This window comes from Schistocerca gregaria, chromosome 4 (assembly GCF_023897955.1).
Source record: "Schistocerca gregaria isolate iqSchGreg1 chromosome 4, iqSchGreg1.2, whole genome shotgun sequence".
NCBI lineage: Eukaryota > Metazoa > Arthropoda > Insecta > Orthoptera > Acrididae > Schistocerca > Schistocerca gregaria.
In genome coordinates, this window is record NC_064923.1 from 587,492,546 (window position 1) to 587,520,091 (window position 27,546).

The window sequence follows — 27,546 nt, forward strand, 5'->3', positions numbered from 1 at the left end:
ATGATGAAATCCAAGTTTTATCACCTTCCACCTAACTGTCATAGTACTTGCAGTGGATCCTGAGGCAATTTGGAATTCCTGTGCGATGGTCTCTATAGATGTCGGCCTATTACACATTATGACCCTCTTCAACGGTCAGTGGTCTCTGTCAGCCAACATGCAAGGTCGACCTGTATGCTTTGTGCTGTACATGTCCCTTCATTTGTCCACTTCACTATCACATCAGAAAAAGTTGACCTAGGGATGTTTAGGAGTGTGGAAATCTCACATACAGACATGTGACACAAGTGACAATCACCTGACCACATTCGAAGTCCGTGACTTCTGCATAGCGCCCCACTCTGCTCTCTCACGATGTCTAATGATTAATGAGGTCGCTGATATGGAGAATCTGGCAGTAGGTGGCAGCACAATGCACCTACTTTTGATCACATAGTATACAATGCACTTGGCTTTCCAATCTTGTTAACATGAGCATGATATTTTGTCATTAATCTCTCTCTTGCATATTACCTTATCTTGTACATTTAAGCTCTTAGGTCTTCAACTGTAATCTGGTGCAGTCACCAACAATCATTATTTCCTTCTCATCCCGTTCTGTAACTCTCCCACAACCTGGAGTTCTGGGTGACTCTTCCAAACGTTCCCCATATCCTAAACCTCATCAGTCCTTTTCCTTCACTGATCTATACTTCTCTTTCAATCCTCCTGCAAGGAGGAGGAGCAGCTGGCTCCGAAACCTGGCAAATTTCTATACCTTTATACGTGAGTTCTCCTGCTGCCATTTAGTGAGGCCATTTTTTATCTATCGAATTACATTATATAGCCTCTGCTGTTAGAATTGGTTACCTTTTAGAAACTCATCAGCTTCTGCCAGATTCCACTGTTTTATGCATTAATTACTAAAACGTGTTCCTTAGTGCCATAATATTTGACTCCAGAAAACCAGCTTCACAACCTCCAACTCCATAATGTCAAATTAAACAACTTTCAGCTGTCTAGCTGCCAAATTAATTTTATTTGGCTACCAGTTTCGGCAATTTATTATGCTGTCATCAGGTCCCTGACTGACCTCGATTCTGATCAAAATAGGGCCCAGCAATACAGGTATTAGTAGATTCCTGCTATCAGATGATGGCTGTATGTATCACTATAGAAATATCAGTATTGCTGACCCCTGTTTTGATCAGAACCGAGGTGGAAGCTTCCTACATGTTGGTCAGAGGCATCAAGATGGTGAAGGAAATCGTCAAAACTGGTAGCCATATAAAATAAGTTTAGACACTAGATGGCTGACAGGTGTTTACCCCTTTAACTGCTCTGGACGTGTTAACGTGTGTGCCTTTGTACCTGTCCCTGTGTGCTTTGAACATGTTTACGCACACCACCAGTCCTTCTACCTGGTACTCTAAACGTTCAGAGAACCAGGTAGAAGGACTGGTGGTGTGCGTAAACACGTTCAGAGCACACAGGGACAGGTATAGGTACAAAGGCGTGGGTGTTAACACGTCCAGAGCAGTTAAAGGGTTAATTTGACAGCCTGTATTGAAGAGCCGAGTCCCGCAACCATCTCTGAAAAGATGGACAAACAGAGGTCCAACTACAGAGGCTGGCAGGTAGAGGACTCTAATACAACCCGTGGAGGTATCTTTTTGCTGCAGCCTTTCTTAACATACGTGGGAGAATGGAAGCCCTCACTATTGTCTATGTGGTCCAGAAATATAAATTATTCCTTTATGGACAGAAATTTCATCTCGTCACAGACCATCGACTTCTGTTCATCATCTTTGGACCCAGGCACTGGCTACCAGACAGAATCACCCAACACCTCCAGCATTAGGTGCTGACTGGTCTGACTTTCATTATTCTATCCCCTATTGGTCAGTCCTGCTGTCCCATGTCCTCATGTGACCTGACCAGCGTTTGACCAACGTGAATTGGAGCATTTCCAGATCAACTGTAATCAGGATACAGCCATTCCAGCTTTCCCTTTAATATCACATGACATCATGGGTACCAATCATAATTATCAAACATTACGCCACTTCACTCACTTTGTGCTACACAGATGGCCCTACTGGCCATGGCAAAATCAACTTCACCTAAACCAAGGGGTTCTGTTGTGGGATTCTGATGAGGGCTACTGCTGTGTTCTGATCTGATTCCTCCCTCTCTTCGGCTGTGAATGCTGCGCCTCTGCACACTGCCCCTTCAGCACACCCTGGATGAAAAGATTGGCAGACAGTACATGTTCTGACCCGTTACTGACTGCAACATTGTGGACCTTGCTCTTGACAATACCGCCTATCAGGACCATCAAGCTGTACCTAACCAGCAGTTCTCTCTCCTTAGCATGATGCTGTGGAGTTGTGGGAGAGTATCCATGTAGATTTCGCTGGCCCATTTCTGGGCTCCAAGCAGTTGGTTGTGATTCATTCCCATTCTCATTTCCCTTGTGAGTTCTGCTAGTTCCAGGTCCTTACTGCCACTACAATTGCAGCAGAAAAAAAAAAAAAATTGTTGCCCTTGAAGGCACCACACGCACTTTGGCATCATATAATTGTAAAACGTTCATTTCCCATTACTCTAAACAGTTTTGTGGCCATAAAGGGATTCAACATCCTTGTGCCAAGCTCCTTCACCCGCCCTCCTAACAGTCATGCTGAATGCTTTGTCTGCATTTTTAAGACTCACCTCCAAAAGGAAATGATGTCCAAGCCTGCACATAATGCCCTCTATAGCTGGCTGCCTACATGATCAAGCACTCTCACCATACCCTCTGCTATGTCCACTGCCAACACATATCATTGCTGCAACTTCTGGCTGGGTACCCCTGTGTGGCCCTGCAAGTTCAGATGCTGCCCAACTTGGATCCACAGGATAATCTCCTCATGCTACAAGTCCATGATGTATATGTATGCCGTGGTCTCCGCCCAGAAGCTTATACTGCACTACCAAAATCAGCGTCATCTCCACCACACTGCTCAACAGCTGCCTGCTTTTCTGCCCCCAACAGACCCTCTGGTCACAAGGTGGCTCATGCAACTTCCACCTAGCCCCGTCCTATTTTGGCCTTCCACCATGAAACCTGACACTGACCTGGCACCCTTTCTGGTGGCACTCCACTAAAACACTTACCGTCTGCTTTTTCAAGCATGGCATTGCTGCTGGTGAGGAGGGAGGGAGGGAGGGAGGGAGGGTGGGTGGGTGGGTGGGTGAGGGGTTTTGTAGGGAGGGGGAAGCAGCAGGATGTAGTGATGCCACCTGTCATCAATGTGCCTATAGAAATTAAGTAGCTAATGTGATGTTATTGTTGACTGTCAAGGTGCCACTACCCAAATGGTGCTTGTCACAAGAGCATCCTCTAACAGGGTCAGGGCTATTGGAATCCTGTGCATAAGTTGGTCCAGAGCCACTTTTAATTCTGTCACAGTGCCATTCTGTGCTAATTGGTCTATTGTTTTTGTTCTCTCTGTAAACCCTATTTATTAGTGTTTCCTCTTCGGATACCATTAGTTTCCTTTTCGAAATCTGTTAGTAACTGGCCGAACTCTAACAATATTTGAACTGGACTCTGGTTGGATTGTTTACTTACAGTTTGCACAGCTCCAAGGAGCATTCTGTAACATATCTCAATTTGTTGAATAACTGTGGCTAGTCTCTGTTAGTTCTGAGTGTAGATCATCAGTCTCTGTTAGTTCTGAGTGTAGATCATCTTTACAAAAAAATATTCACAATATACAACTCACTGTAAGATAAATCCTTCTCAAAGTAAAAACTACTAACTTAACTACTGCTGGATCTAAGCAAGATGTGCACTAAAAGTAGAGCAGACGACACAAGCCGTCAGGTGTGATTTGCAAGTAGCAAACTAGTAGCTGGAGGCTGCAGTTTTGCACTAAACACCCAGTAAGAAAGAACTATTAAATGAAGTTATTATTAGACAAGTGTAAAGCAACCTAAAATGAACCCCAACAAAGGGACGATATAAAACAGGGAGAAGAAAGATAAAATATGAGCTTTAAGAATAATTTCTCCGTTTTATTGTTTGTTGAGCTCTATGGCTGTGGATTACATGATTTTTAAGAAATACCGTGACATGGCTCTTTTCACATATTTTTATTTATGCCAATATGTGCTTTGGGCTTTCACGCATCATCAATTGGCGTTAATACATATTACAATTTTCAGTTATATATTAACTGCAATTTCAATGATGCATCTTGCCTACGCAAAATAACAGGTTTGTTTAGCTATTATAGTTTGTTATTCGCGTATTTATGATATATTACTCATTTAATAATATTTACTTTCTACTATGCTTCTTGTTGTCCCAATTTTTGCAGTTTTCATTTTGGCACAAACACTTTTCAATTTGTATACTGAAAAAGGACAGCATATCAGTCGTCATGTTGCCGACTGACATCCTTCGCTTACTTCAACAAATTATGTCTCTGATCAAAGTTATATTTTACTAACAGCTCCTGGTAGTAGTATTTTTAGTTTAAGCTTCTGTATGACAAAAAACTGAATCTGCTTAGCATGAATTTACTGAAATGTACAGTTATTTATATTGAGTAAGTTCCATAGTGACAGGTCAATTAAACTGCTGAAAATTACAAGAAAAATATTGTACATTTTATACAAATGAATTAATGTTACATATTTTAGTGACATTAATAAAGAATAAAGGCAGAACAACTGGCTTACACAATGGAGAACTACTATATGCACTGGATGTGCTCATACTGTACATGAAAACAGAAGCATATGGACCTTCATTTATTACCAGTATTATGTTTTTACATGACTGCACCTAGTGTGTGGTTGTATAAGTAAATAAAAATAAGATTAAAGAGATACCAACTTTATTCTGTAACACACTAATCACACACTTTGAAGAGTTTCTTTACTGGTTGCTGAAATTCAGCTAACTTCAGACCAGTATGGAAAGTTTACTCTCATTGCTAACCTTAGATGCATAACAATATTGTGTCCCATAATGATAAAATAGCCACTGTGAAAACAGAGTTGATTCATGTGCGGGGTTGTGCATATTGGGTATTATTATTATTATTATTATTATTATTATTACTATGACTGAGACAAATGAGTGAAGAGGCAGTACCTGGTCACTCTAGCAGTTCATCAGTTCATCATTGACTTTCATGTCACGTCTGCGAAGCATTAACTTATTAAACATTCATTTCTTTTGCTCTACTAAAAGGTGTGACTTGGCCCAGCAGTCACTATGCTACGAGCCAACAGAAAGCTTTTGTTCCCAGCGCACTCCACAAATGCGCCATCTTAAAGTGTGTGATTACTAATTACCAACTTCATACTGTTATGCAGTTAATAACAGACACTAGTTCCAATGGATTTCAAATCATACACTTTGACCCCCCCCCCCCCCCCTCTCTCTCTCTCTCTCTCTCTCTCTCTCTCTCTCTCTCTCTCTCTCTCTCTCTCTCGTCTTTTGCTCTTTACATTATTTCCTGTTCTGACATGATGAAATTACAAATATATTCACATTATGAGCGCCTAACCTGGCATAATCAGTTGAAGAGCTATTCAGTAATGCATTCAAGTATGTATAATTCTGTGTAGAAATTAGCTTTATTTGTAATTTAGTTTCCTAATATTTCACAATTCCCCCTTTCTATTGCTTTTTAAATAAACCATTGAAGTCAACACTTGTAACATCACCATTTATGTAACCAGAAGATGAAACATATAATAAAAAGTATTGTATAAATACTGTATGGTACATCATGTCAAAATTCTTAGAACATTTTACTGCAAACCATGACATCCATGAGTAAAGCATAGTACCTTTTGAAGGACCTGCCTCCTTCAGGAGTGTGTGGGCTGGCAGTAGGCAACCTATGGGTCTGTATATAGCACAATTATATATTTTAGGAGTGTACACGTATGTGGTGACTGACTCTCATGGGCTCGTGATCCTCATCTACTATCTACAGTCTATGGTGCACCAACAATCATAAGCTCAACCCACTGATCTATAAAATACCTGATAGGATGTCATGCAACCAGTGGAACTCTAAAAAATTTATCTGGCAGCTGTATTGAATATTACAATAAATACTGTTGTTTTCTCTAGAGTACTGTTTACTTTAAACACAGTAAAGGGTGCCCTATAAGGAATGTAACTTTTGAAATGCCTGCAATTTCTGTTCTAGTAAGTTGGCAGCACTGAAATTGGCACAATCTGCTTCTGTTCTCTTTGCAGTTATTATGGGGTGCTTCATGATGAAGCAGCTTATTGCCATTATAAAAACTTATTACACACGTGGTGTATAGTATGCAGGGACTGTTTGAAAACTATTTCGTGGAATCTTTTGTCAACATAATGCTCCGAAAGAGTCGACTGTGTTGAGAATGCCTCCTAAATTTGAGAAAATCGGTTCAGTTGTGGACATTAAAACCCCACAAGGAACCTTCGTGTTAGCCATTCTGTGGAAAATATCACCACGATGCATAATAATATAGCTGTAAGTATGGTGAAACCTATTCACTAATGTTCATAACTACTGGATATTCCAAGGTCCAGCATGCAATGAATTCTGAAAGGAGATCTGCAATTTTCGACTTATGAAATCCAATTGACACAATAACTGAAGACAAATAATCATGTAAAATGCAAAGCATTTGCCCACTGGGTGTTTTTGAAGCAAATAGCACACAACAAGTTCATCAGGAAAATAATGAAGTCAACTTTCTGTGGAATGGTTTAATGAAATAGCAAAATTGCAGCATTTGGGGCACAAAAAACTCTTGAGTAGTTATACAAAAGGCATCACATCCACAAGAGTGAATGGGATGTGACATCTGGGCTGGGGGTGTAACTAGTCTGTACTTCTTCAAAGATGGCATCAGAAGTGCATTAAGATTGGATGGCGAATGACACCACAAAATGTTAAAAAGAGTTTTGTGATATGAGTTGGAGCATGTGAGTGCTGAAGAGGTTTTGTTTCGACAGGATGGCACAAACTGTCACACACTGATTACAACAATCGACTTGCTGTGAGAGAGGCTCCCTGGCTAGGTGATTTCTCAAAACAGTGATGTGCATTGGCTACTCAAATCTTGTAATTTAACAACACCTCTTTCAGCTGTGGTATTTGAAATCTTATGTGTACACCAACATATCACAATCAGTTCCACAGCTCAAGGCTGGGATTCAGAAAGTAATTTCAGGACTAGAGGTGCAAGTATGTCAAAAAATTTATGGAATATTTCATCGAAAGAACAAGAGGGTGCCTGCAGAATAGTGGAGGGCATCTGAGTAGTATCATACTGCATACATAATCACAGAAAGCAAACATTGCAATGACAAGCAAGTTACTCAACTTTGTTGATAAATTTGTATAGTTTTATGTACTCAAAAGTTGCAGTGTCTATTTGACACTTTTTAATTCTGTGATTTGAAGCTGTGAATTGTTGAAAGCAAAAAATACAGGGTTGTCTCTGAATTCCAAAAAAACAAATAACTAAAAATATAAAATGCAACTTTATAAATGCAAAACTAGAACACTATACTCCAATGGTAAGACCAAAATGTTTATATCCAATTGAATGCGTAACAATGGCCTACTTGACAGAAGAGAGAGACTGCAAAGACAGATTCCTGCAAAAGTAACAGCTGCCAAACAAGCAACAGTGCGTTGGGGAATGAGAAGTAACAAGATACTCTACCAAAATACACACAAAAATATCAACAGTAATGGCAAAGCAAATTTTAGTCTCTTTTTCTGAACACCTCTACTGTATGAATGAGAACAAGCTAACAAAACAAATATATAAATATTTCTAGAAAAATAAATCAACAGTACAGTACTGCACACACATGTGCGCGCGCGAGTGTTGGTGTGTGTGTGTGTGTGTGTGTGTGTGTGTGTGTGTGTGTGTGTGTGTGTGTGTGTGTGTGTGTGTGTGTGTGTGTTGAAGTTTGATATATCTCTAGAAACAACAGGAAGACTCAAAATGTTATGACAACACCGCCCTCCTCAATTTGATATAACCTGTAGTTAAACAGGAACACACATTTTCACTGAAAATAATGTTCAAGAAATTCCAGCACAATAGTAATACCTGACATTACAGTTAATCAAAGGAAAGCAGACAAGCAGCACTTACTGTAATCTGTGGTCTGCAGCTGACTCCTGCTTCATTTCCATCCACACATGGTGCCATTTTAAGAGTCAAGTACGTGTTGATATTATTATTGATCTACAAGAGAAAGAAAATATAGCATGTCTCGGGAAACATATTTCAAGTGATGAAAAATGTTGATCATCAGAGACTACTTTATTTGAAATGGGGCAGGCACTTACCTCAGTGTGAACATTAATCAGGTTTAAAAGAGTGTGGGCTACATCTAGTTTTTTGTTGATTTCTGAAAGTGCAAATTCTGCCACATGGTTGAGCTGAGGGTTATATACATCTACACCAGAGGCACCAGTTGTGGTTGAATCACCATCTATGGTCCTTGGTTGGAAAGTGTCATCTGAAAGTCCTTCTTCTTTAGGGGAGCATTCAGACCTTACAACCTAAAAAAAGAAAAAAAAAATTGGTAATGCATATTAATGACAATTGTACAGAAATTTCGTAAGCCTCTTAAGCACTGATCTTCATTCAAGTAAAACTACAGTACAAAGTTGTAATAACACGTCGCACTTCACATAGTGTAGACCGGAATCTGCCTCCTAGGCATGCCCGATGTGAACTCACTGGGCACAGCCCGAGCTGCCTGAGTTGTTGTTGTTGTTCCACTGGCAGAGGTCGCGGCTGAATTCCCACGTGCCCTCTGGTGGACGGGACTCTACTTGAGGCAACTACCGTCCGTGACGCGCCCTGTCGATGTGCGCCTCCCGCGATCTTTCTGGTGGCTACTGCACTCCTCCTCCTTCGAGGGGGTGAAGCCACTATGATCTACTGCGTCGTCCCACCACCGGAGCCCAGGACAGAACGGGAAACAAGCCGTCAAACCCCAGATCCTGGTCCAACTCGGGAGGGGCAAGACCCACTGGCGGGGATGATGGGGAAGGGACGACCGAAGGTTAACAAGCCTCCTAAGAAACCGGGTCTGCGAGGGGGGCCGGCTCTCGCTGGGGCATCTCTAACGATGGCGATGCCGGTGCTGGAGCTACTGAAGGCTGCCGTGGCAGAGAACCATCGCAGTGCGGCGGAGTCACAGGAGGGAGGGGCGGTAGCATCCCCTGAGAAACCAACACAGGTGCCGACAATGGGGAAGACGGTGCCCGAGGGGTCGGAGGGTGGGTGCCCAAACGTGGACATAACTGATTTTGGTGACGACGTACCTTCCAGTCCTCCACCTGCAAGGTATAGAGCCAGCGGCCATTGCGACGCAGGACCACCGCCGGTATCCAACGTGGATTACGACCAAACCCACATGCCCAGACCGACATACCCGGTGGAAAGCCGGGGAATCCATTTTGCGAAGACTGGCGAGGACCAGGCCGGAGGAGGTGCAGCAGAGTCCTAGGTTGGCACCCATGGAGAGGCGCTCAGGTGGCGCTCTGCACAGCTGCGTTCTCCCATTGGTGTGGTCCGGTATGCCGTCAGGAAAAACGTCAACGCCCCCTCCGCAGGAAATTCGTGCACAGACTTTTTCATCTGCATCTTAAATGTGCGCACCATGCGCTCAGGTTCCCCATTTGATTGTGGATGAAAGGGGGGAGAGCAAACATGCCGAATACCAAAGCGCCTAAAAAAATCCTGGAAGGTCTGCGAAATAAACTAAGGTCCATTGTCCGAGACCAGGGTGACTGGCAGATCTTCCACAGAAAAGATTTTTGCTAGTGACTGTATTGCAACTTCTGAAATGGTTGAGGAACAGCGAACCACATATGAGAATCGGGAATAAGCATAAATGACAATGAGCGAAAAGCCATTGAGAAACGGGGCCCGCAAAATCGATGTGCACATGTTCCCATGCCTCAGTTGCAGGCAGCCATGAAGAGAACGCTGACCTGGGAGATGCTTGTTGGCTCGCACACTGGGAAAAGGCGGCCACCAAGTGCTCAATTTCTCTGTCAATACCGGGCCAGTACACATGTCTGCGAGACAAGGTTTTAGTACGGGGAACACCCCAGTGCCCCTCATGTAATAACGTGAAGACTTCCCTTCGCAAACTTGCAGGAACAACCACGCGAGGAGCTGTATCATCAGTAGCCAGAAGGAGAACTCCTTCCACGATGGAGAGGTGGTCTCATAGAACAAAATAATTATGAAGAGGGTCCGAGGCCCGGGCTGGAGGTCGGGATGACCACCTCTGCCGACTGAGGTGAACTATTTGCCGGAGAAACGGGTCAGCTGCCGTTTCCCTGGCAACTCTAGAACTAGTGATTAGGAAGCCATCGACTGCTTGGTGGGACACCATATCCAAATGAAAACACATAATCTCTTCTTGATCGAACTTAGGATCCAGGCCCACCAGAAGACGGGAAAGAGCGTCTGCGTTGGCATGCTGTCCAGTAGGGTGAAAATGAATGTCATAATGGTACTTAGAGAGGAACAAGGCCCAATGCTGCAGTCTGTGGGCCGCCCTATCCGGAATCTGATAGGCGGGGCCAAATAACGATATTAACGGCTTATGGTCAGTGATTAACTGAAACTTTGTGCCATACAAGAAAGGGTGAAACTTGGTAACAACGTAGACAATGGCCGAAGCCTCTTTTTCCACCTGGGAATAATGGGCCTGTGCAGGACAGAGTTTTAGACTCAAATGCCAGTGGCTGCTCAGAGCCATCCGCATTGCGATGGGCCAGGACGTAGCCAAACAAGGCGCTGACGTGAGGAGGCCCTTCAACGAGGTGAACGCTGGCTCGCATGCAGGCGACCAATCAAGAGGAACACCCTTGCGCAGAAGGCACTACAGGGGGCGGGCTATGGCAGAAGCCCTGGGAATGAACCGATTGTAATCTTGCATAAAAAATCTTGTAACTCCTTCAGCGAAGCGTGCCGCGGAAGGTCGATGATACTTTGGGCCAAACTTCCTAGCGGTTGGATGCCGTACCAAGAGATGGTGTAGCCCACATACTCAATAGATGGTTGGAAGAAGTTTGACTTACGCAGGTTGCAACATAAGCCCACGGACCTCAATTTGAGAAAGAGGGTGCGAAGGTTGTGCAAGTGTTCCTTTGGGCTGCGGCCTGTGACAATTATGTCATCCAGGTAATTAATACAATGAGGGATTGTCGACGTGATGTGCTCAAGATAACGCTGGAATATTGCCGGGGTCACTGGATATTCCGAAAGCCGACCGCTGGTATTGGTAAAGGCCAAACGGAGTGTTGACGACCGCCAGCCGTTTGGAGTCCCCATCAAGTGGTATCTGATGATAAGTCTCCAAAAGATAGATTTTTCGAAAAATATTGGCCTCCCGCCATGGCGGATAACAATTAATCTGCACGAGGCAAAGAATAGGTGTCCACCACCAATTAGGAATTAATGGTGGCCTTGAAATCGCCACAAAGACGTAATTTTCCTGAGGGTTTCCTGAAAATAACAAGGGGCGAGCCCCACTCACTAAAAGAAATGGGAAGAACGACCCCGAGGGCTGTCAGCCGGTCTAGCTCTTCTTTTACCTGAGAGCGGAGAGCCAAGGGGATCTGCCTCGCGCGTAGAAAATGCGAGTGAGCCGACACCTTCAAAGTTAAGTGAGCTTCAAAGTCTGAAACACGGCCCAGGCCCTCTTTAAAGATTCCAATGATTGATAGGGAATGCCTTCGAAGACCAACTGCATGGTGTCAGCGATAGAAAAACCAAAAGCTTGAAAGACATCCAAGCCAAAAAGATTAGCGGAGCTTGCATCGCTGACAACAATATAAGTAATAGGCTTAGTGACTCATTTGTAAGTCACGTCAGTAGTGAATAGACCCAGTAGGGGAATGAACTGTTTACCATAACTGTGTAGATGCTGATAAACTGGCGCCAATGGGGGCAACCCAAGGTTGGAGTAAGTTTGTGCATTCAACAAAGAAACTGCAGCGCCTGTATCTACTTGGTAATTGGCGTGACCGAACCGACACCTCAATAAAGAGTTTGTGTGGCGATGCGTCGGGAGCCTGGCCCGATGAAAATTTCTGAATGTCAACGTCCATGTCCTCTGTACCTGCTTCCTTCGATTCATTTGAGGCTGAGCAGCAAACTTTAGCAATGTGTCCTTTTTTATTACATTTGCGACAAACGGCCCAACGCAGGGGGCACTCTGACCGATCATGATGTATATAGCACGACGCACAGGACAGTAACAGGGGCCGGCAACCAGAACTCTGTTTATGTGCCGTGCGGGAGCGGCGGTAACGGCCGGATTGTACCGTTCGCACATCGTCCACCCCGGACGCAGGGGACGCGGCCGTGCCACCCTGAACCACTGCGACGTCGCACCACGCTTCCAACTGTTGACCTGAAGCGTGAGAGACTTCATACGATTGACCAATGGACAGGACTTCCTCAAGGGAAGGGTCTTCTAACTGCAGGGCCCGTTGACGGACCTCCGTATCAGGGACCGAACGAACAACGACGTCGCTCACCATAACTTGGGCATATGACTCTCGTGACTGCTCCGTGATAAAATGACACTTGCGACTAAGACCGTCAAGGATAGCGGCCCACTCCCGGTAAGACTGATCGGACTGCTTCTTGCATTGATAGAACTCGACCCTAGCTGCCACAACATGCGTGTGGTGGCGATAATACGAAGACAGCAATGAACACAATGCATCAAAAGACAAGGATGAGGGTTCCTGCAACGGCGCTAGCTGCCGCAAAACTTGATACAGCGAGGGAGATATCCGAGACAAGAAAAGAGCACGACATACCTCCGCATCAGCTACATGAAACGCCTGAAAATGCTACCGAAGGCGATGTTCATATGCGTCCCAATCCTCCGTCATCTCGTCATGTGGGGGAAAGGGAGGAGGGAACGGCGCTGGAGCAGATTGCGTGGAGAGCAACGCCAGAAGCACTTGTTTCATGGTTGCCATGAGCTCTGTCTGCTGCTCAACCAAAACCCGCACTAAATCCCCCATGTCTTGGATAAGCTGTGAAACCGGAATGACGACGCAACACGCGAAAGAACGACCCTACTCGTCGCCGATTGTGTAGTAACACGTCGCACTTTACATAGTGTAGACCGGGAACTGTCTCCTAGGCATGCCCGATGTGAAATCACGGCTTGTGCTGCCTGAGTAGTTGTTGTTGTTGTTGTTGTTGTTGTTCCGCCAGCAGAGGTCGCAGCTGAATTCCTGCGTGCCCTCTGGTGGACGGGACGCTACTTGCGACAACTACCGTCTGTGATGCGCCGTGCCGATGTGCGCTTCAACGATCTTTCTGGTGGCTACTGCAAAAGTCATCACAATTTTAGCCATTTTTCATCTTTTCAGATGGCCATTTCAGTGTGCTGAGATGTATTCCTGTTTACTGATGATTAATATGTCATCTCCAGTATAGTGAACTATGGAGCGAATCTACAAAATCTTAACATGTCGTTTCGCTGCTACTGCCTCTAAGGTGCCGACCTTCATCGCAGGGGGTGCAATTTAGATCAATTACAGAAGGAAAATAGCTGCTAGCATGCATGTTGGATGTAATAAGGTGCTTTCAGGGGGTTGGATTCAACTTCTGAATGTGGTCTTATATCCATAAACAGGGAAGGGAATCAATGTAACAAGTTAGTGATGCAAAGAATCTGATTACACAATATGATAAAGTATGTTGCTCAATATGGATTGATGAAACATTGATAACTCAAGGTGTTTTCACAAGAGAATGATGATAATTTGACATTAAGGCCTCACACTTGTTATACCTATGGCAAAAACTGAACAAAATATAAATATAACCAGCTCATTCTAATGAGGCCAATTCACTACCATACTACACGTTACAGAAAACAATAAGTAATCTGGGAATTCATATCGAACAAGCAAGCAAGAATAGAAAACATTGGACAGAGCATATATGGTTGGCCCAGCATGTGCTGCGACCACAAGTCAAGGTGAGCTGAGGCAAATGGAAAGCAACTGCTAGGCAGAAACTTGCAATTTTGTTTGTTGAGGTAATGGAAATGCCTGCACTAATGTGATACTTTAACCTACCTTTACAACACAATTGTTGGGTACACACATGAACAAGGGCGCAGGATACATTCAAAAACGTCCACTATTGACATTAGTTGATCTGTTCCATCACTCTAAATGTGTTTGAATTTTTATACCTGTGTAGTACACACATGTGTCTGTAAACATAGTAGTGAGACCTATTCATGTTTAGAGTCTAATATCTGAGTTTATCATCATAAAATACTCACAGCACAGAGATATGTGGGGATATACTGAGTCATGCACCCGCATTTAGTTTCGCGTAATCCCCGCGGATTTGGAATCCCTCTGGGCACAAGAGCGCACGGAGTGTTACTGTCGCCAGTCAAGGGTAGGTCAGAGGAGAAGGTAGTTAAGGGATGTGGTGATCTAGAGAAGAGGAGAGTGTAACACAGGCGGTGAAGAGCACAAGTGTGGCAGCATGTGTTTGTCGCCAAGGACCTCCCATGGCCTGTTGGCAAGAATGGTGCTTTCGCTCCCTGGGCCAAGTGTTGGCCACAGCTGTGAACATGGCTCGTTAAAAGCTACTTTGGCAGGTTACACAGTATTCGGCATGTCCTCTGATATCGAAGTTGCAAGCAGTTCGTGTCCATTGCCTTGCCGGGTTGGGGTCCAGTCTGACCCATGCAAGTATTGGGTGCAGTGGCATCTGCTGGATGATACCCGTGTGTTTCCAACTATGAGTACTTCATTACCTCCTCCTTTTACTGCTCTCTAGGCAAGCATTTGTCAGTGGGTGCTGAATTTCATGACAAATCATGAATAGCATCTAATTAGTGCGCACGTCACATGGTGTCACGTGGTGGTCATTTCGACTTCGTATCCTGGTTGGCCATTGTTATATATATAAATGTGTTACTTATGAAGGTTTTGCCTGGCACTACTTGAGTTCAGTTCTGTCAGTGTGTGTGGGCTTGTGGCTATTACTATACCAATCTAAGGGTACAGACTGCACATGTAATTCTTCTGATTTACGAATTGAACTTTATAGTCAGTGAAAACTGTTTAATCTATCTACCTTATTTTTGAGGCATGCCCATAGTTACCAATCACAAACTCAAGCTGTTTACTAAATTGTTCACCTAAAAAAAAAAAAAAAATAATAAAGAAGAATTGTATGCCTGATGGCCTAATGTCCCCCCCCCCCCCCCCCCCCCCCCCATGAACCATGGACCTTGCCATAGGTGGGGAGTCTTGCATGCCTCAGCGATACAGATGGCCATTCCATAGATGCAACCACAACGGAGGGGTATCTGTTGAGAGGCCACACAAACATGTGGTTCCTGAAGAGGGGCAGCAGCCTTTTCGGTAGTTGCAGGGCAACAGTCTGGATGATTGACTGATCTGGCCTTGAAACAGTAACCAAAACGGCCTTGCTGTACTGGCACTGGCACTGTATGGTTAAATGATGATGGCGTCCTCTTGGGTAAAATAGTCCCCCATTCGGAACTCTGGGCGGCGACTACTCTGGAGGACACCGTTATCAGGAGAAAGAAAATTGGCATTCTAAGAATCGGAGTGTGGAATGTCAGGTCCCTTAATCGGGCAGGTAGGTTAGAAAATTTAATAAAGGAAATGGATAGGTTAAAGTTAGATATAGTGGGAATTAGTGAAGTTCGATGGCAGGAGGAACAAGACTTTTGGTCAGGTGAATACAGGGTTATAAATACAAAATCAAACAGGGTTAATGCAGGAGTAAGTTTAATAATGAATAAAAAAAAAGGGAGTGGGGGTAAGCTACTACAATCAGCACAGTGAACACATTATTGTGGCCAAGATACACATAAAACCCACGCCTACCACAGTAGTACAAGATTATATGCCAATTAGCTCTGCAGATAACGAAGAGATTGATGAAATGTTTGGTGAGATAAAAGAAATTATTCAGATAGTGAAGGGAGACGAAAATTTAATAGTCATGGGTGACTGGAATTCGATAGTAGAAAAAGGAAGAGAAGGAAACATAGTAGAAGAATATAGAATGGTAGAATTTTGTACAGAGCATAACTTAATCATAGCTAACACTTGGTTCAAGAATCATGAAAGATAGTTATATACATGAAAGAGGCCTGGAGATACTAGAAGGTTTTAGATAGATTATATAATGGTAAGACAGAGATTTAGGGACCAGGTTTTAAATTGAAGACATTTCCAGGGGCAGATATGGACTCTGACCACAATTAATTGGTTATGAACTGTAGATCAAAAATGAAGAAACTGCAAAAAGGTGGGAATTTAAGGAGATGCAACCTGGATAAACTGACAGAACCAGAGGTTGTACAGAGTTTCGGGGAGAGCATAAGGGAAGGATTGACAGGAATGGGGGAAAGAAATACAGTATAAGAAGAATGGGTAGCTCTGAGGGATGAAGTAGTGACGGCAGTAGAGGATCAAGTAGGTAAAAAGACAAGGGTTAGTAGAAATCCTTGGGTAACAGAAGAAATATTGAATTTAATTGATGAAAAGATAAAATATAAAAACACAGTAAATGAAGCGGGCAAAAAGGAATACAAACATCTCAAAAATGAGATCGACAAGAAGTACATAATGGCTAAGCAGGGATGGCTAGCGGACAAATGTAAGGATGTAGAGGCGTATCTCACAAGGGGTAAGATACATGCTGCCTACAGGAAAATTAGAGAGACCTTTGAAGAAAAGAGAACCACTTGCATGAATATCAAGAGCTCAGATGGAAACCCAGTCCTAAGCAAAGAAGGGAAAGCAGAAAGGTGGAAGGAGTATATAGAGGGTCTGTACAAGGGCGATGTTCTTGAGGAGAATATTGTGGAAATGGACGAGGATGTAGATGAAAATGAAGATGAAATGGCAGATATGATACTGCGTGAAGAGGTTGACAGAGCACTGAAAGACCTGAGTTGAAACAAGGCCCCGGGAGTAGATAACATTCCATTGGAACTACAGACGGCCCTAGGAGAGCCAGTCCTGACAAAACTTTACCATCTAGTGAGCAAAATGTATGAGACAGGAGAAATACCCTTAGACTTCAAGAAGAATCCCAAAGAAATCAGGTGTTGACGGATGTGAAAATTACAAAACTATCAGTTTAATAAGTCACAGTTGCAAAATACTAACCCGAATTCTTTACAGACGAATGGAAAAACTGGTAGAAGCCGACCTCAGGGAAGATCAGTTTGGATTCCGTAGAAATGTTGGAACACCTGAGGCAATACTGACCTTACAACTTATCTTAGAAAATAGATTAAGGAAAGGCAAACCTACATTTCTAGCATTTGTTGACTTAGAGAAAGCTTCTGACAATGTTGACTGGAATACTCTCTTTCAAATTTTGAAGGTGGCAGGGATAAAATACAGGGAGCGAAAGGCCATTTACAATTTCTATAGAAACCAGATGGCAGTTATGAGTCGAGGGGCATGAAAGGGAAGCAGTGGTTGGGAAGGGAGTGAGACAGGATTGTAGCCTCCCCCCCCCCCCCCCCCATGTTATTCAATCTGTATATTGAGCAAGCAGAAAAGGAAACAAAAGAAAAATTCGGAGTAGGTATTAAAATCCATGGAGAAGAAATGAAAACTTTGAGGTTCGCCGGTGACATTGTAATTCTGTCAGAGGGGGCAAAGGACTTGGGAGAGCAGTTGAACGGAATGGACAGTGTCTTGAAAGGAGGATATAAGATGAACATCAACAAAAGCAAAACAAGGATAATGGAATGTAGTGGAATTAAGTCAGGTGATGCTGAGGGAATTACATTAGGAAATGAGACATTTAAAGTAGTAAAGAGTTTTGCTATTTGGGAAGCAAAATAACTGTTGTTGTTGTTGTTGTTGTTGTTGTTGTCTTCAGTCCTGAGACTGGTTTGATGCAGCTCTCCATGCTACTCTGTCCTGTGCAAGCTGCTTCATCTCCCAGTACCTACTGCAACCTACATCCTTCTGAATCTGCTTAATGTATTCATCTCTTGGTCTCCCTCTACGATTTTTAACCTCCACGCTGCCCTCCAATGCTAAATTTGTGATCCTTTGATGCCTCAGGACATGTCCTAACAACCGGTCCCTTCTTCTTGTCAAGTTGTGCAACAAACTCCTCTTCTCCCCAATTCTATTCAATACCTCCTCATTAGTTATGTGATCTATCCACCTTATTTTCAGCATTCTTCTGTAGCACCACATTTCGAAAGCTTCTATTCTCTTCTTGTCCACACTAGTTATCGTCCATGTTTCACTTCCATACATGGCTACACTCCAAACAAATACTTTCGGAAACGTCTTCCTGACACTTAAATCTATACTCAATGTTAACAAATTTCTCTTCTTCAGAAACACTTTCCTTGCCATTGCCAGTCTACATTTTATATCCTCTCTACTTCGACCATCATCAGTTATTTTGCTCCCCAAATAGCAAAACTCCTTTACTACTTTAAGTGTCTCATTTCCTAATCTAATTCCCTCAGCATCACCCGACTTAATTCGACTACATTCCATTATCTTCGTTTTGCTTTTGTTGATGTTCATCTTATGCCCTCCTTTCAAGACACTGTCCATTCCATTCAACTGCTCTTCCAGGTCCTTTGCTGTCTCTGACAGAATTACAATGTCACCGGCGAACCTCAAAGTTTTTACTTCCTCTCCATGAATTTTAATACCTACTCCGAATTTTTCTTTTGTTTCGTTTACTGCTTGCTCAATATACAGATTGAATAACATCGGGGAGAGGCTACAACCCTGTCACACTCCTTCCCCAACCGCTGCTTCCCTTTCATGCCCCTTGACTCTTACGACTACCACCTGGTTTCTGTACAAATTGTAAATAGCCTTTCGCTCCCTGTATTTTACCCCTGCCACCTTCAGAATTTGAAAGAGAGTATTCCAGTCAACATTGTCAAAAGCTTTCTCAAAGTCTACAAATGCTGGAAACGTAGGTTTGCCTTTCCTTAATCTATTTTCTAAAATAAGTTGTAGGGTCAGTACTGCCTCACGTGTTCCAACATTTCTAAGGATCCTCCCCGAGGTCCGCATCTACCAGTTTTTCCATTCGTCTCTAAAGAATTCGCGTTAGTATTCTGCAGTTGTGACTTATTAAAGTGATAGTTCGGTAATTTTCACATCTGTCAGCACCTGCTTTCTTTGGGATTGGAATTATTATATTCTTCTTGAAGTCTAAGGGTATTTCGCCTGTCTCATACATCCTGCTCACCAAATGGTAGAGTTTTGTCGTGATTGGCTCTCCCAAGGTGGTCAGTAGTTCTAATGGAATGTTGTCTACTCCGGGGGGGCCTTGTTTCGACTCAGGTCTTTCAGTGCTCTGTCAAACTCTTCACGCAGTATCGTATCTCCCATTTCGTCTTCATCTACATCCTCTTCCATTTCCATAATATTGTACTCAAGTACATCGCCCTTGTCTAAACCATCTATATACTCCTTCCAGCTTTCTGCTTTCCCTTCTTTCCTTAGAACTGGGTTGCCATCTGAGCTCTTGATATTCATACAAGTGGTTCTCTTTTCTCCAAAGGTCTCTTTAATTTTCCTGTAGGCAGTATCTATCTTACCCCTAGTGAGATAAGCCTCTACATCCATACATTTGTCCTCTAGCTATCCCTGCTTAGCCATTTTGCACTTTCTGTCGATCTCATTTTTGAGATGTTTGTATTCCTTTTTGCCTGCTTCATTTACTGCATTATTATATTTTCTCCTTTCATCAATTAAATTCAATATTTCTTCTGTTACCCAAGGATTTCTAGCAGCCCTCGTCTTTTTACCTACTTTATCCTCTGCTGCCTTCACTACTTCATCCCTCAGAGCTACCCATTCTTCTTCTACTGTGTTTCTTTCCCGCATTCCTGTCAATTGCTCCCTTATGCTCTCCCTGAAACTCTGTACAACCTCTGGTTCTTTCAGTCTATCCAGGTCCCATCTCCTTAAATTCCCACCTTTTTGCAGTTTCTTCAGTTTTAATCTACAGGTCATAACCAATAGATTGTGGCCAGAGTCCACATCTGCCCCTGGAAATGTAATACAATTTAAAACCTGATTCCTAAATCTCTGTTTTACCATTATGTAATCTATCTGATACCTTTTAGTATCTCCAGGATTCTTCCATGTATACAACCTTCTTTTATGATTCCTGAACGAAGTGTTAGCTATGATTAAGTTATGCTCTGTGCAAAATTCTACTAGGCGGCTTCCTCTTTCATTTCTTAGCCCCAATCCATATTCACCCACTATGTTTCCTTCTCTCCCTTTTCCTACTGACGAATTCCAGTCACCCATGACTATTAAATTTTCGTCTCCCCTCACTACCTGAATAATTTCTTTTATCTCCTCATACATTTCATCAATTTCTTCATCATCTACAGTGCTAGTTGGCATATAAACTTGTACTACTGTAGTAGGCATGGGCTTTGTGTCTATCTTGGCCACAATAATGTGTTCGCTACGCTGTTTGTAGTAGCTTACCCGCACTCCTATTTTTTTATTCATTATTAAACCTACTCCTGCATTACCCCTATTTGATTTTGTATTTATAACCCTGTATTCACCTGAACAAAAGTCTTGTTCCTTCTGCCACCGAACTTCACTAATTCCCACTATATCTAACTTTAACCTATCCATTTCCCTTTTTAAATTTTCTAACCTACCAGCCTGATTAAGGGATCTGACATTCCACGCTCAGATCCGTAGAATGCCAGTTTTCTTTCTCCTGATAACGACGTCCTCCTGAGTAGTCCCCGCCCGGAGATCCGAATGGGGGACTATTTTACCTCCGGAATATTTTACCCAAGAGGATGCCATTATTATTTAAGCATACAGTAAAGCTGCATATCCTTGGGAAAAATTACAGCTGTAGTTTCCCCTTGCTTTCAGCCGTTCGCAGTACCATCACAGCAAGGCCGTTTTGGTTAATGTTGCAAGGCCAGATCAGTCAATCATCCAGTCTGTTGCCCCTGCAACTACTGAAAAGGCTTCTGCCCCTCTTCAGGAACCACATGTTTGTCTGGCCTCTCAATAGATACCCCTCCGTTGTGGTTGCACCTACAGCACGACCATCTGTATCGCTGAGGCACGCAAGCCTCCCCACCAACGTCAAGGTCCATGGTTCATGGGGGGAAAAATAACTGATGATGATCAAAGTAGAGAGGATATAAAATGTTGACTGACAATGGCAAGTAAAGCATTTCTGAAGAAGAGAAATTTGATTACATCAAGTATAGATTTAAGTGTCAGGAAGTCGTTACTGAAAGTATTTGTATGGAGTGTAGCCATGTATGGAAGTGAAACATGGACAATAAATAGTTTGGACAAGAAGAGAATAGAAGCTTTCAGAATGGATGCTATGAAAGAATGTTGAAGATCAGATGGGTAGATCACATAACTAATGAGGAGGTATTGAACAGAATTGGGGAGAAGAGGAGTTTGTTGCACAACTTGACGAGAAGAAGGGACCGGTTGGTAGGACATGTTCTGAGGCATCAAGGGATCACAAATTTAGCATTGGACGGCAGCGTGGAGGGTAAAAATCATAGAGGGAGACCAATAGATGAATACATTAAGCAGATTCAGAAGGATGTAGGTTGCAGTAGGTACTGGGAAATGAAGAAGCTTGCACAGGATAAAGTGGGATGGAGAGCTGCATCAAACCAGTCTCAGGACTGAAGACCACAACAACAACAACAACAACAACAACAACCTGCCTAATGTTCGTACTTTCCAGCATTTGTAGTATGTTTAATTTTTGCTAAATAATTAATGAGTTGTCTCTGTCTTACAGGATAGGTGATGTATCTCTTGTTAAGTGTGGTCTAGTTAAAGATACCTGTGTACCATGACTGAAATTTTTAATGAAGGTTTCCAGTACTGTGTAATGGCAACTGCCGCCCTATGTTAGTAGAGGAGGAGGAATTATTGCTACTGGCACTGCCTTTGACATCGCCTACAACATCATAAATTTGAACCATATTTGTCAGTCATTTTGGCTACTTGGAAGGCAATGACATCTTGATATTTACTGGCAATAGCTGATGGTTGAAATTTTGTACATATTCATTTGATCATATGTTTTGCTGTTTGTAATGCAAATGTATTTTTACTTCATTTAATATTCTTTACTAAAAGGAAGTGATTTTATACTGTTGCCATTTTGAAGTGTCTGCTATCAGTTGTGTTATTGAAATTTAGTCTTTTCAGTTCTAGAGGCAATTTGTTGATGTTATTCTTGGATTTTTGCTTTTTAAAATAAATTCATCAGTGTTTTTAGAAACGTTAATATTTTCATTATGGCCTAGTACCTTTCCACTCAACATCAGCTCCCTACCACATTTCATACTAGCCACTATAATGTATAGTACTCGGGAACAACATTGTACTGCAATGTTATCTACCCATTTGAACATAAAATGTATTATAATTTTTTTTTTTTTTAACTAGAGATTGAACTTGCTATGTAACTGTTACACAACATTACATAGAGCTTACGGACATGAGAGCCAACTGTTTATATAAACACTAACTGTCAGACCCATCTAAAATGCTTATATAGTAATTGCTATATTTACATAAAATTCATAATCCAACTTAAAAATATAAAAGTTTTGCCCAGTGTATAAAGCACACAGTCAGTAACACTAAATATTCTGCATAATAAATACTAAAACATGATACTGACACACACGCACATCACAAATTAATAAGAATTGCAGCCATTAAAAATAAGCCATGTGAAAGTAGTGCTACTGGTTGTAGTTACCTGTAACTTCAATAAGTACTGCTGCAATACGAAAACTATTTTATCACTATTGAAGACGTGTTTATAGGGAAGAGAGCTGCCACCTGCTACCAAGTAATATCAAAATCCTACATTATCCACAATCTCAGCAGCAAATGCACAACTTTTATAGAGATTATTGTGTATGCATGATTAACAACAAATGATTTAGTGTTTAAAGTTTTAGTTTATGGCATGATGTAGTTTACTCTGTTGAAAGTATGCAGAAGACTGGTTGCATAGACAGCTATATGGATCTGATGATCCCATTTTTTGAACAAAAGTGGCAGTATTTATAAAAATAGTGAGAGAGAGTAAAATAAACAAAAAATTTACGATATTTTAACCCAAATGGTAACTTCAGCAATTAAAAAAATATATCTTATTTAGACAGATTGTTAACACATACCTGAACTCTAAGTGAATTATCAACAAATGAGCGATGAAGATGTACAGTACAAAGAGAAAGTGGCATAACCAAGTCTTTGAGACAGTCTGCATTTGGTGCCTTATTTTCGTCACACAATGACGTACCAACAACAAGTTTCAAGTGATACATCACACCATCCATAATCTGTAACAATTTTTTGAATTAAATGTCTTCTCCTATTATAAGAACATGACAAGAAGGCGTACGCAAAAGGTCTAACACAAAGAAATTACCTGCTTCTTTGCATCCACTACCTCCACAACAACACGCTTCAGATTGTCCTCATCAATGGCATCGAGTGTTTCAACTGCAGTAGCTGCTAAGTCACTTACCAACTGCTCCTCTCCTGGACCTATATCTTTAAGACCTCCAATGAAACCAGAAACCCCTCGTCTTTTCATACGGGCATTCTGCCTCGTTTGGTAGAACTCTTCTGAGTCTGAAAGATAGCCTCCCATATCCCACCCAAGGAAGGGAATGTCCTCCATGTAGTCAGCTGAGTAGCCACGGGCATAGTTATAAGGAGTATCATCTGCAGACACTGTAGCCAAATCATCAAAAGAACCAAACTGGGGCCTATCATTTACCTTGTAATGAGTCAGAACTTTTTCATTTTTGGAAATACTGACTGAAAGAGGGTTTGCAACAATGTCATTAGATGGATAATTGTCATCTATACCAGTGCAGTTATTAAATGCAATCTCCCTCTGTTTCTGAAGTCCTGGTTTCTCAAATATTTCAATGTAGCAAGTGTTGGGATCACTTTTATAATTGATTGCACATAAGTTCCTGTCCATGTTAGTTTCCTTCAAACATTCTGTCTCACCAACATCAAGGAGCAACATGTACATAATTCCATTCACAACCTGCAATTACAACAAAAAACAGAATCAAATAGCCTGACTTTTGACAGTAACAGCACTTCTCAAAGAATGTGTAAAATGAACTAAGAATTAATAATATTATGAGATGGAAAGTTGCTGTTCACCATATAGCAGAGATGCTACGTTGCAGATAGGCACATAAAAATATTATCACACTTAAAGCTTTCGGCCAATGGCCAAAAGTGTGAAAATCTTTTTGTTGTGTCTATCTGTGACTCAGCATCTCTGCTACATGGTGAATAGCAACTTTCCTTCTCATAATATTGTTACATTCAATCCTGGATTTTCCATTGTTTGACCTAAGAACTAAACACTATATGATTAAGCAGAACAAGGAAACAAAAATACTGTATCCTAATAAACTGCTTACATTCCAAAGGTGAAATCTATAGCGCTGCTGAAATAAACATTTAAAGGTAGCAAATACTATTCCTAGACTTTGGGTCTTGTAAGTTCCTTCTACAAAGGGGGAACAGGGTTTGGTTGGGGAAGGTTGGTAAGGAGGGAAGGACTCGCGTACCCTACTTTGGAAGGGACCACCTGTTACGAGGTTAATGGGAGACAAAAAGGGGAAAAAAAAGTGTTATAGCATGGGAGGAAAGATAGTACATCAGTGAGCACTGTGCCAACTTCAGTTCATAGTAGATGGAAAGGACACAGAGAGAAGAAATGTGGATTACAGGGGAAGTGAAAGGAAACATTGAATGAATAATGTAATTAAGAATTGGGAGGAAACCAGAAAAAGACAGGGGCCAAGGTAAATAAGAAGGAGATGACTGGAAGGAAGACAATAAAGAGAGAGAAGCAGAGAAGGGGAGGCAAATAAGAAAAATGAGAGACAAAGAGAGAGGGAATGAAGAAGAAATGTAAGTGGGAAGGTGGGGTGGAGAGAGATTATAAGTGTTGTGTGATATGAGATATGTCGATGAGCAAGGTCCCATCTTCAGAATTTGGAGAAAATATACTGGGTGGGAGCACTCAAATGGCCTTTGCACTCTAGAAGGCTCTCTCATGTCCCTTAGGTCTTAAAAAATCAATTTCTGAATTTGAATTATTTACATTACGAGCATGAACTTCAGATAATCACACACAATTCTAAGGCCTGAAATTAAGAACAAGTGATATGTAACTGAAATTAGACACTTTTACTCTTGAGCAGAGCACACAAAGAACTCGAAATGTTTAACAAGTTAAAAACTGTACCAGATGAGGCCTCAACCTGGACACTCAACTCTCAGAGACTTATGACTGTCATTTCTACAAAGCTCACAAAACAACTTGAAGCTTCATTCATTTTCTTGTTACACTCACTAAAGGAACAAGATGGAAAAATTATTTCCAGTATGAGGATCTCTCCTATTTTGTTCTTCCATGTTCTGCAATAAGATAGGCGTCTCCTCTTCATAGATTCCCACCTAAGCTCACAGGCCATTTCTGTAACACACTGCTTCCATGTCTTCAATTAATTAGAGCTAGCAGGGATCCTGAACACTTGAACAGTACTCAAGAAAGAGTAATGTATGTGCTCTGCACTCAGTCTCCTTTACAGGTGAGCTACACTTTCCCGGAATTCTTACAATGAGCCATAGGCCACCACTGCCTTCCCCACATCTATCCTTATGTGTTCATTCCATTTTGTAGTGTTCTGCAGTGTTACACTAAGATATTCAATCAAAGTGAGTGAATTAAGAAGCATACAATCAATATTGTATTGGGACATAACAAATCCACATTAATTTGCATTTATCCACATTTACTGCTATCTACTATTTATTACATCAAATATATTCTGTATAATTGAGGGCCTAGTGCTAGAGGATGCTATTTCCATCTGTGGCAAAATATAACAAAGATTTTACTAGAGGGTTTTTCATCAGAAAAATGTTATACTGTTCCCCAACTTTTAGTTCAGTTTGTCTTCCACATATTGTAGATAATGGGAAAATATAACAAACTGAAATGAATTATTATTGATTCACAGTCTTCAAAACAAATTTGATTTTTAAGTAAGTGAATCAGTATAACAAACATTGGAAAGTCCAGGATGGAATTAACAATATTTTGAGAAGGAAAGTAGGGCATGCATGCGCGCGCGCGCACACACACACACACACACACACACACACACCAGTGTGGTTTCAGTTGCCTGAGACTGTAGTTTTTTGTGTGTGTGTGTGTGTGTGTGTGTGTGTGTGTGTGTGTGTGTGTGTGTGTGTGTGCGCGCGCGTATGTGTATTGTCAACAAAGGCCATTTGGCCAAAAGCTTTAAGTGTGAAAATCTTTTTGTTGTGCCTCTCTGCGACTCAGCATCTCTGCTATATGGTGAGTAGCAACTTTCCTTCTCATAACATTGAATCAGCATTACAAACAAATAATTTCAAAGTCATAAAAGCATTTAAGAAGATTTTAAAATAAAGGGTATCCTACGAGAAATGGTTGATACTGAGGGGTATGACAGGAATGTCATTCAAAGCAAAGAAGTCTAATTAACATGAGATGTAAAATACATACCTTCAGAACTACAAGAACTACTACATCTTTGATACTGTAAAATAAATCTCTTCCACTGCCAACTCTTTGCTTTCCATACTGTGAGAAGTGGTAGTATGGACCAAAATGAGAAAAAATTCCCAGTAAACATGGGCTCTATAGTGCATACCTTAATGGCTAAGAGTATTTGTTAATCTTTGCTAGTGTTAAATGCATCTCTTCTACTAAACAAGTGTTAATAGCTTCTAAGGTATGCATTTCAGAACCCATGTTTCCTAGAAAATTCCCAAATTATGGACAGAAAAGAACTCGCAGTAGAAGAGATTTTTGTCACAGTACTGAAGATGAAGTGCTCAGAGCCCATGTTTACTATACCTTTTTTGCTTCAAATAGTTGTTCTTGTCATGTCACTGAATATTGGCCATCCCCCACCCCCTCCCCCCAGGACACCACATAAATAATATCTCCAATATTAAACTTATTCAACATGTTCATTTCAATCTGCATCATCTGATGCTGTTAGACGCCCATAAAATGAATGATAAACTGGTGGGATGAAAGATCTCACGTACTGAAGAAACGTCTCCCCCCTTCCGTAAACAACAATGGATGGTCAGCATCATCATTACATTCAACCTTTACTATTTTTCGGGTTTATGGTCTAATAGTTTTTGAAGTTTGAGGAAAGACTTATTTATGAACCTCCAAGAGCTACAGAGGAAATAAACATTTATTCAATACCAGTTTCGATCAATCATCATTACGCAATGTGGTATCATTCTTACTATAGTGTCAATCAAAATAAAATGAAAAACACCCATCATGTATAACTGTAATCAAGAATAAAGTGTGAGTCACATA

The 27,546-nt window shown here is 41.8% G+C and overlaps 1 protein-coding gene across 2 annotated transcripts in view; it reads right to left on the reverse strand.

The window, feature by feature from the left end:
- LOC126267069 (uncharacterized) overlaps positions 1-27,546 on the reverse strand; it is a 239,982-nt gene that overhangs the window by 184,461 nt on the left and 27,975 nt on the right. For both annotated transcript variants that reach the window (XM_049971922.1, XM_049971923.1), the window contains exons 6-9: positions 23,545-24,177; positions 23,291-23,455; positions 8,355-8,570; positions 8,158-8,250 (exon numbers count right to left, since the gene is read on the reverse strand). In XM_049971922.1, coding sequence (XP_049827879.1) covers positions 8,158-8,250; positions 8,355-8,570; positions 23,291-23,455; positions 23,545-24,177 — 1,107 coding nt within the window. The remainder of the gene's footprint in view (positions 1-8,157; positions 8,251-8,354; positions 8,571-23,290; positions 23,456-23,544; positions 24,178-27,546) is intronic.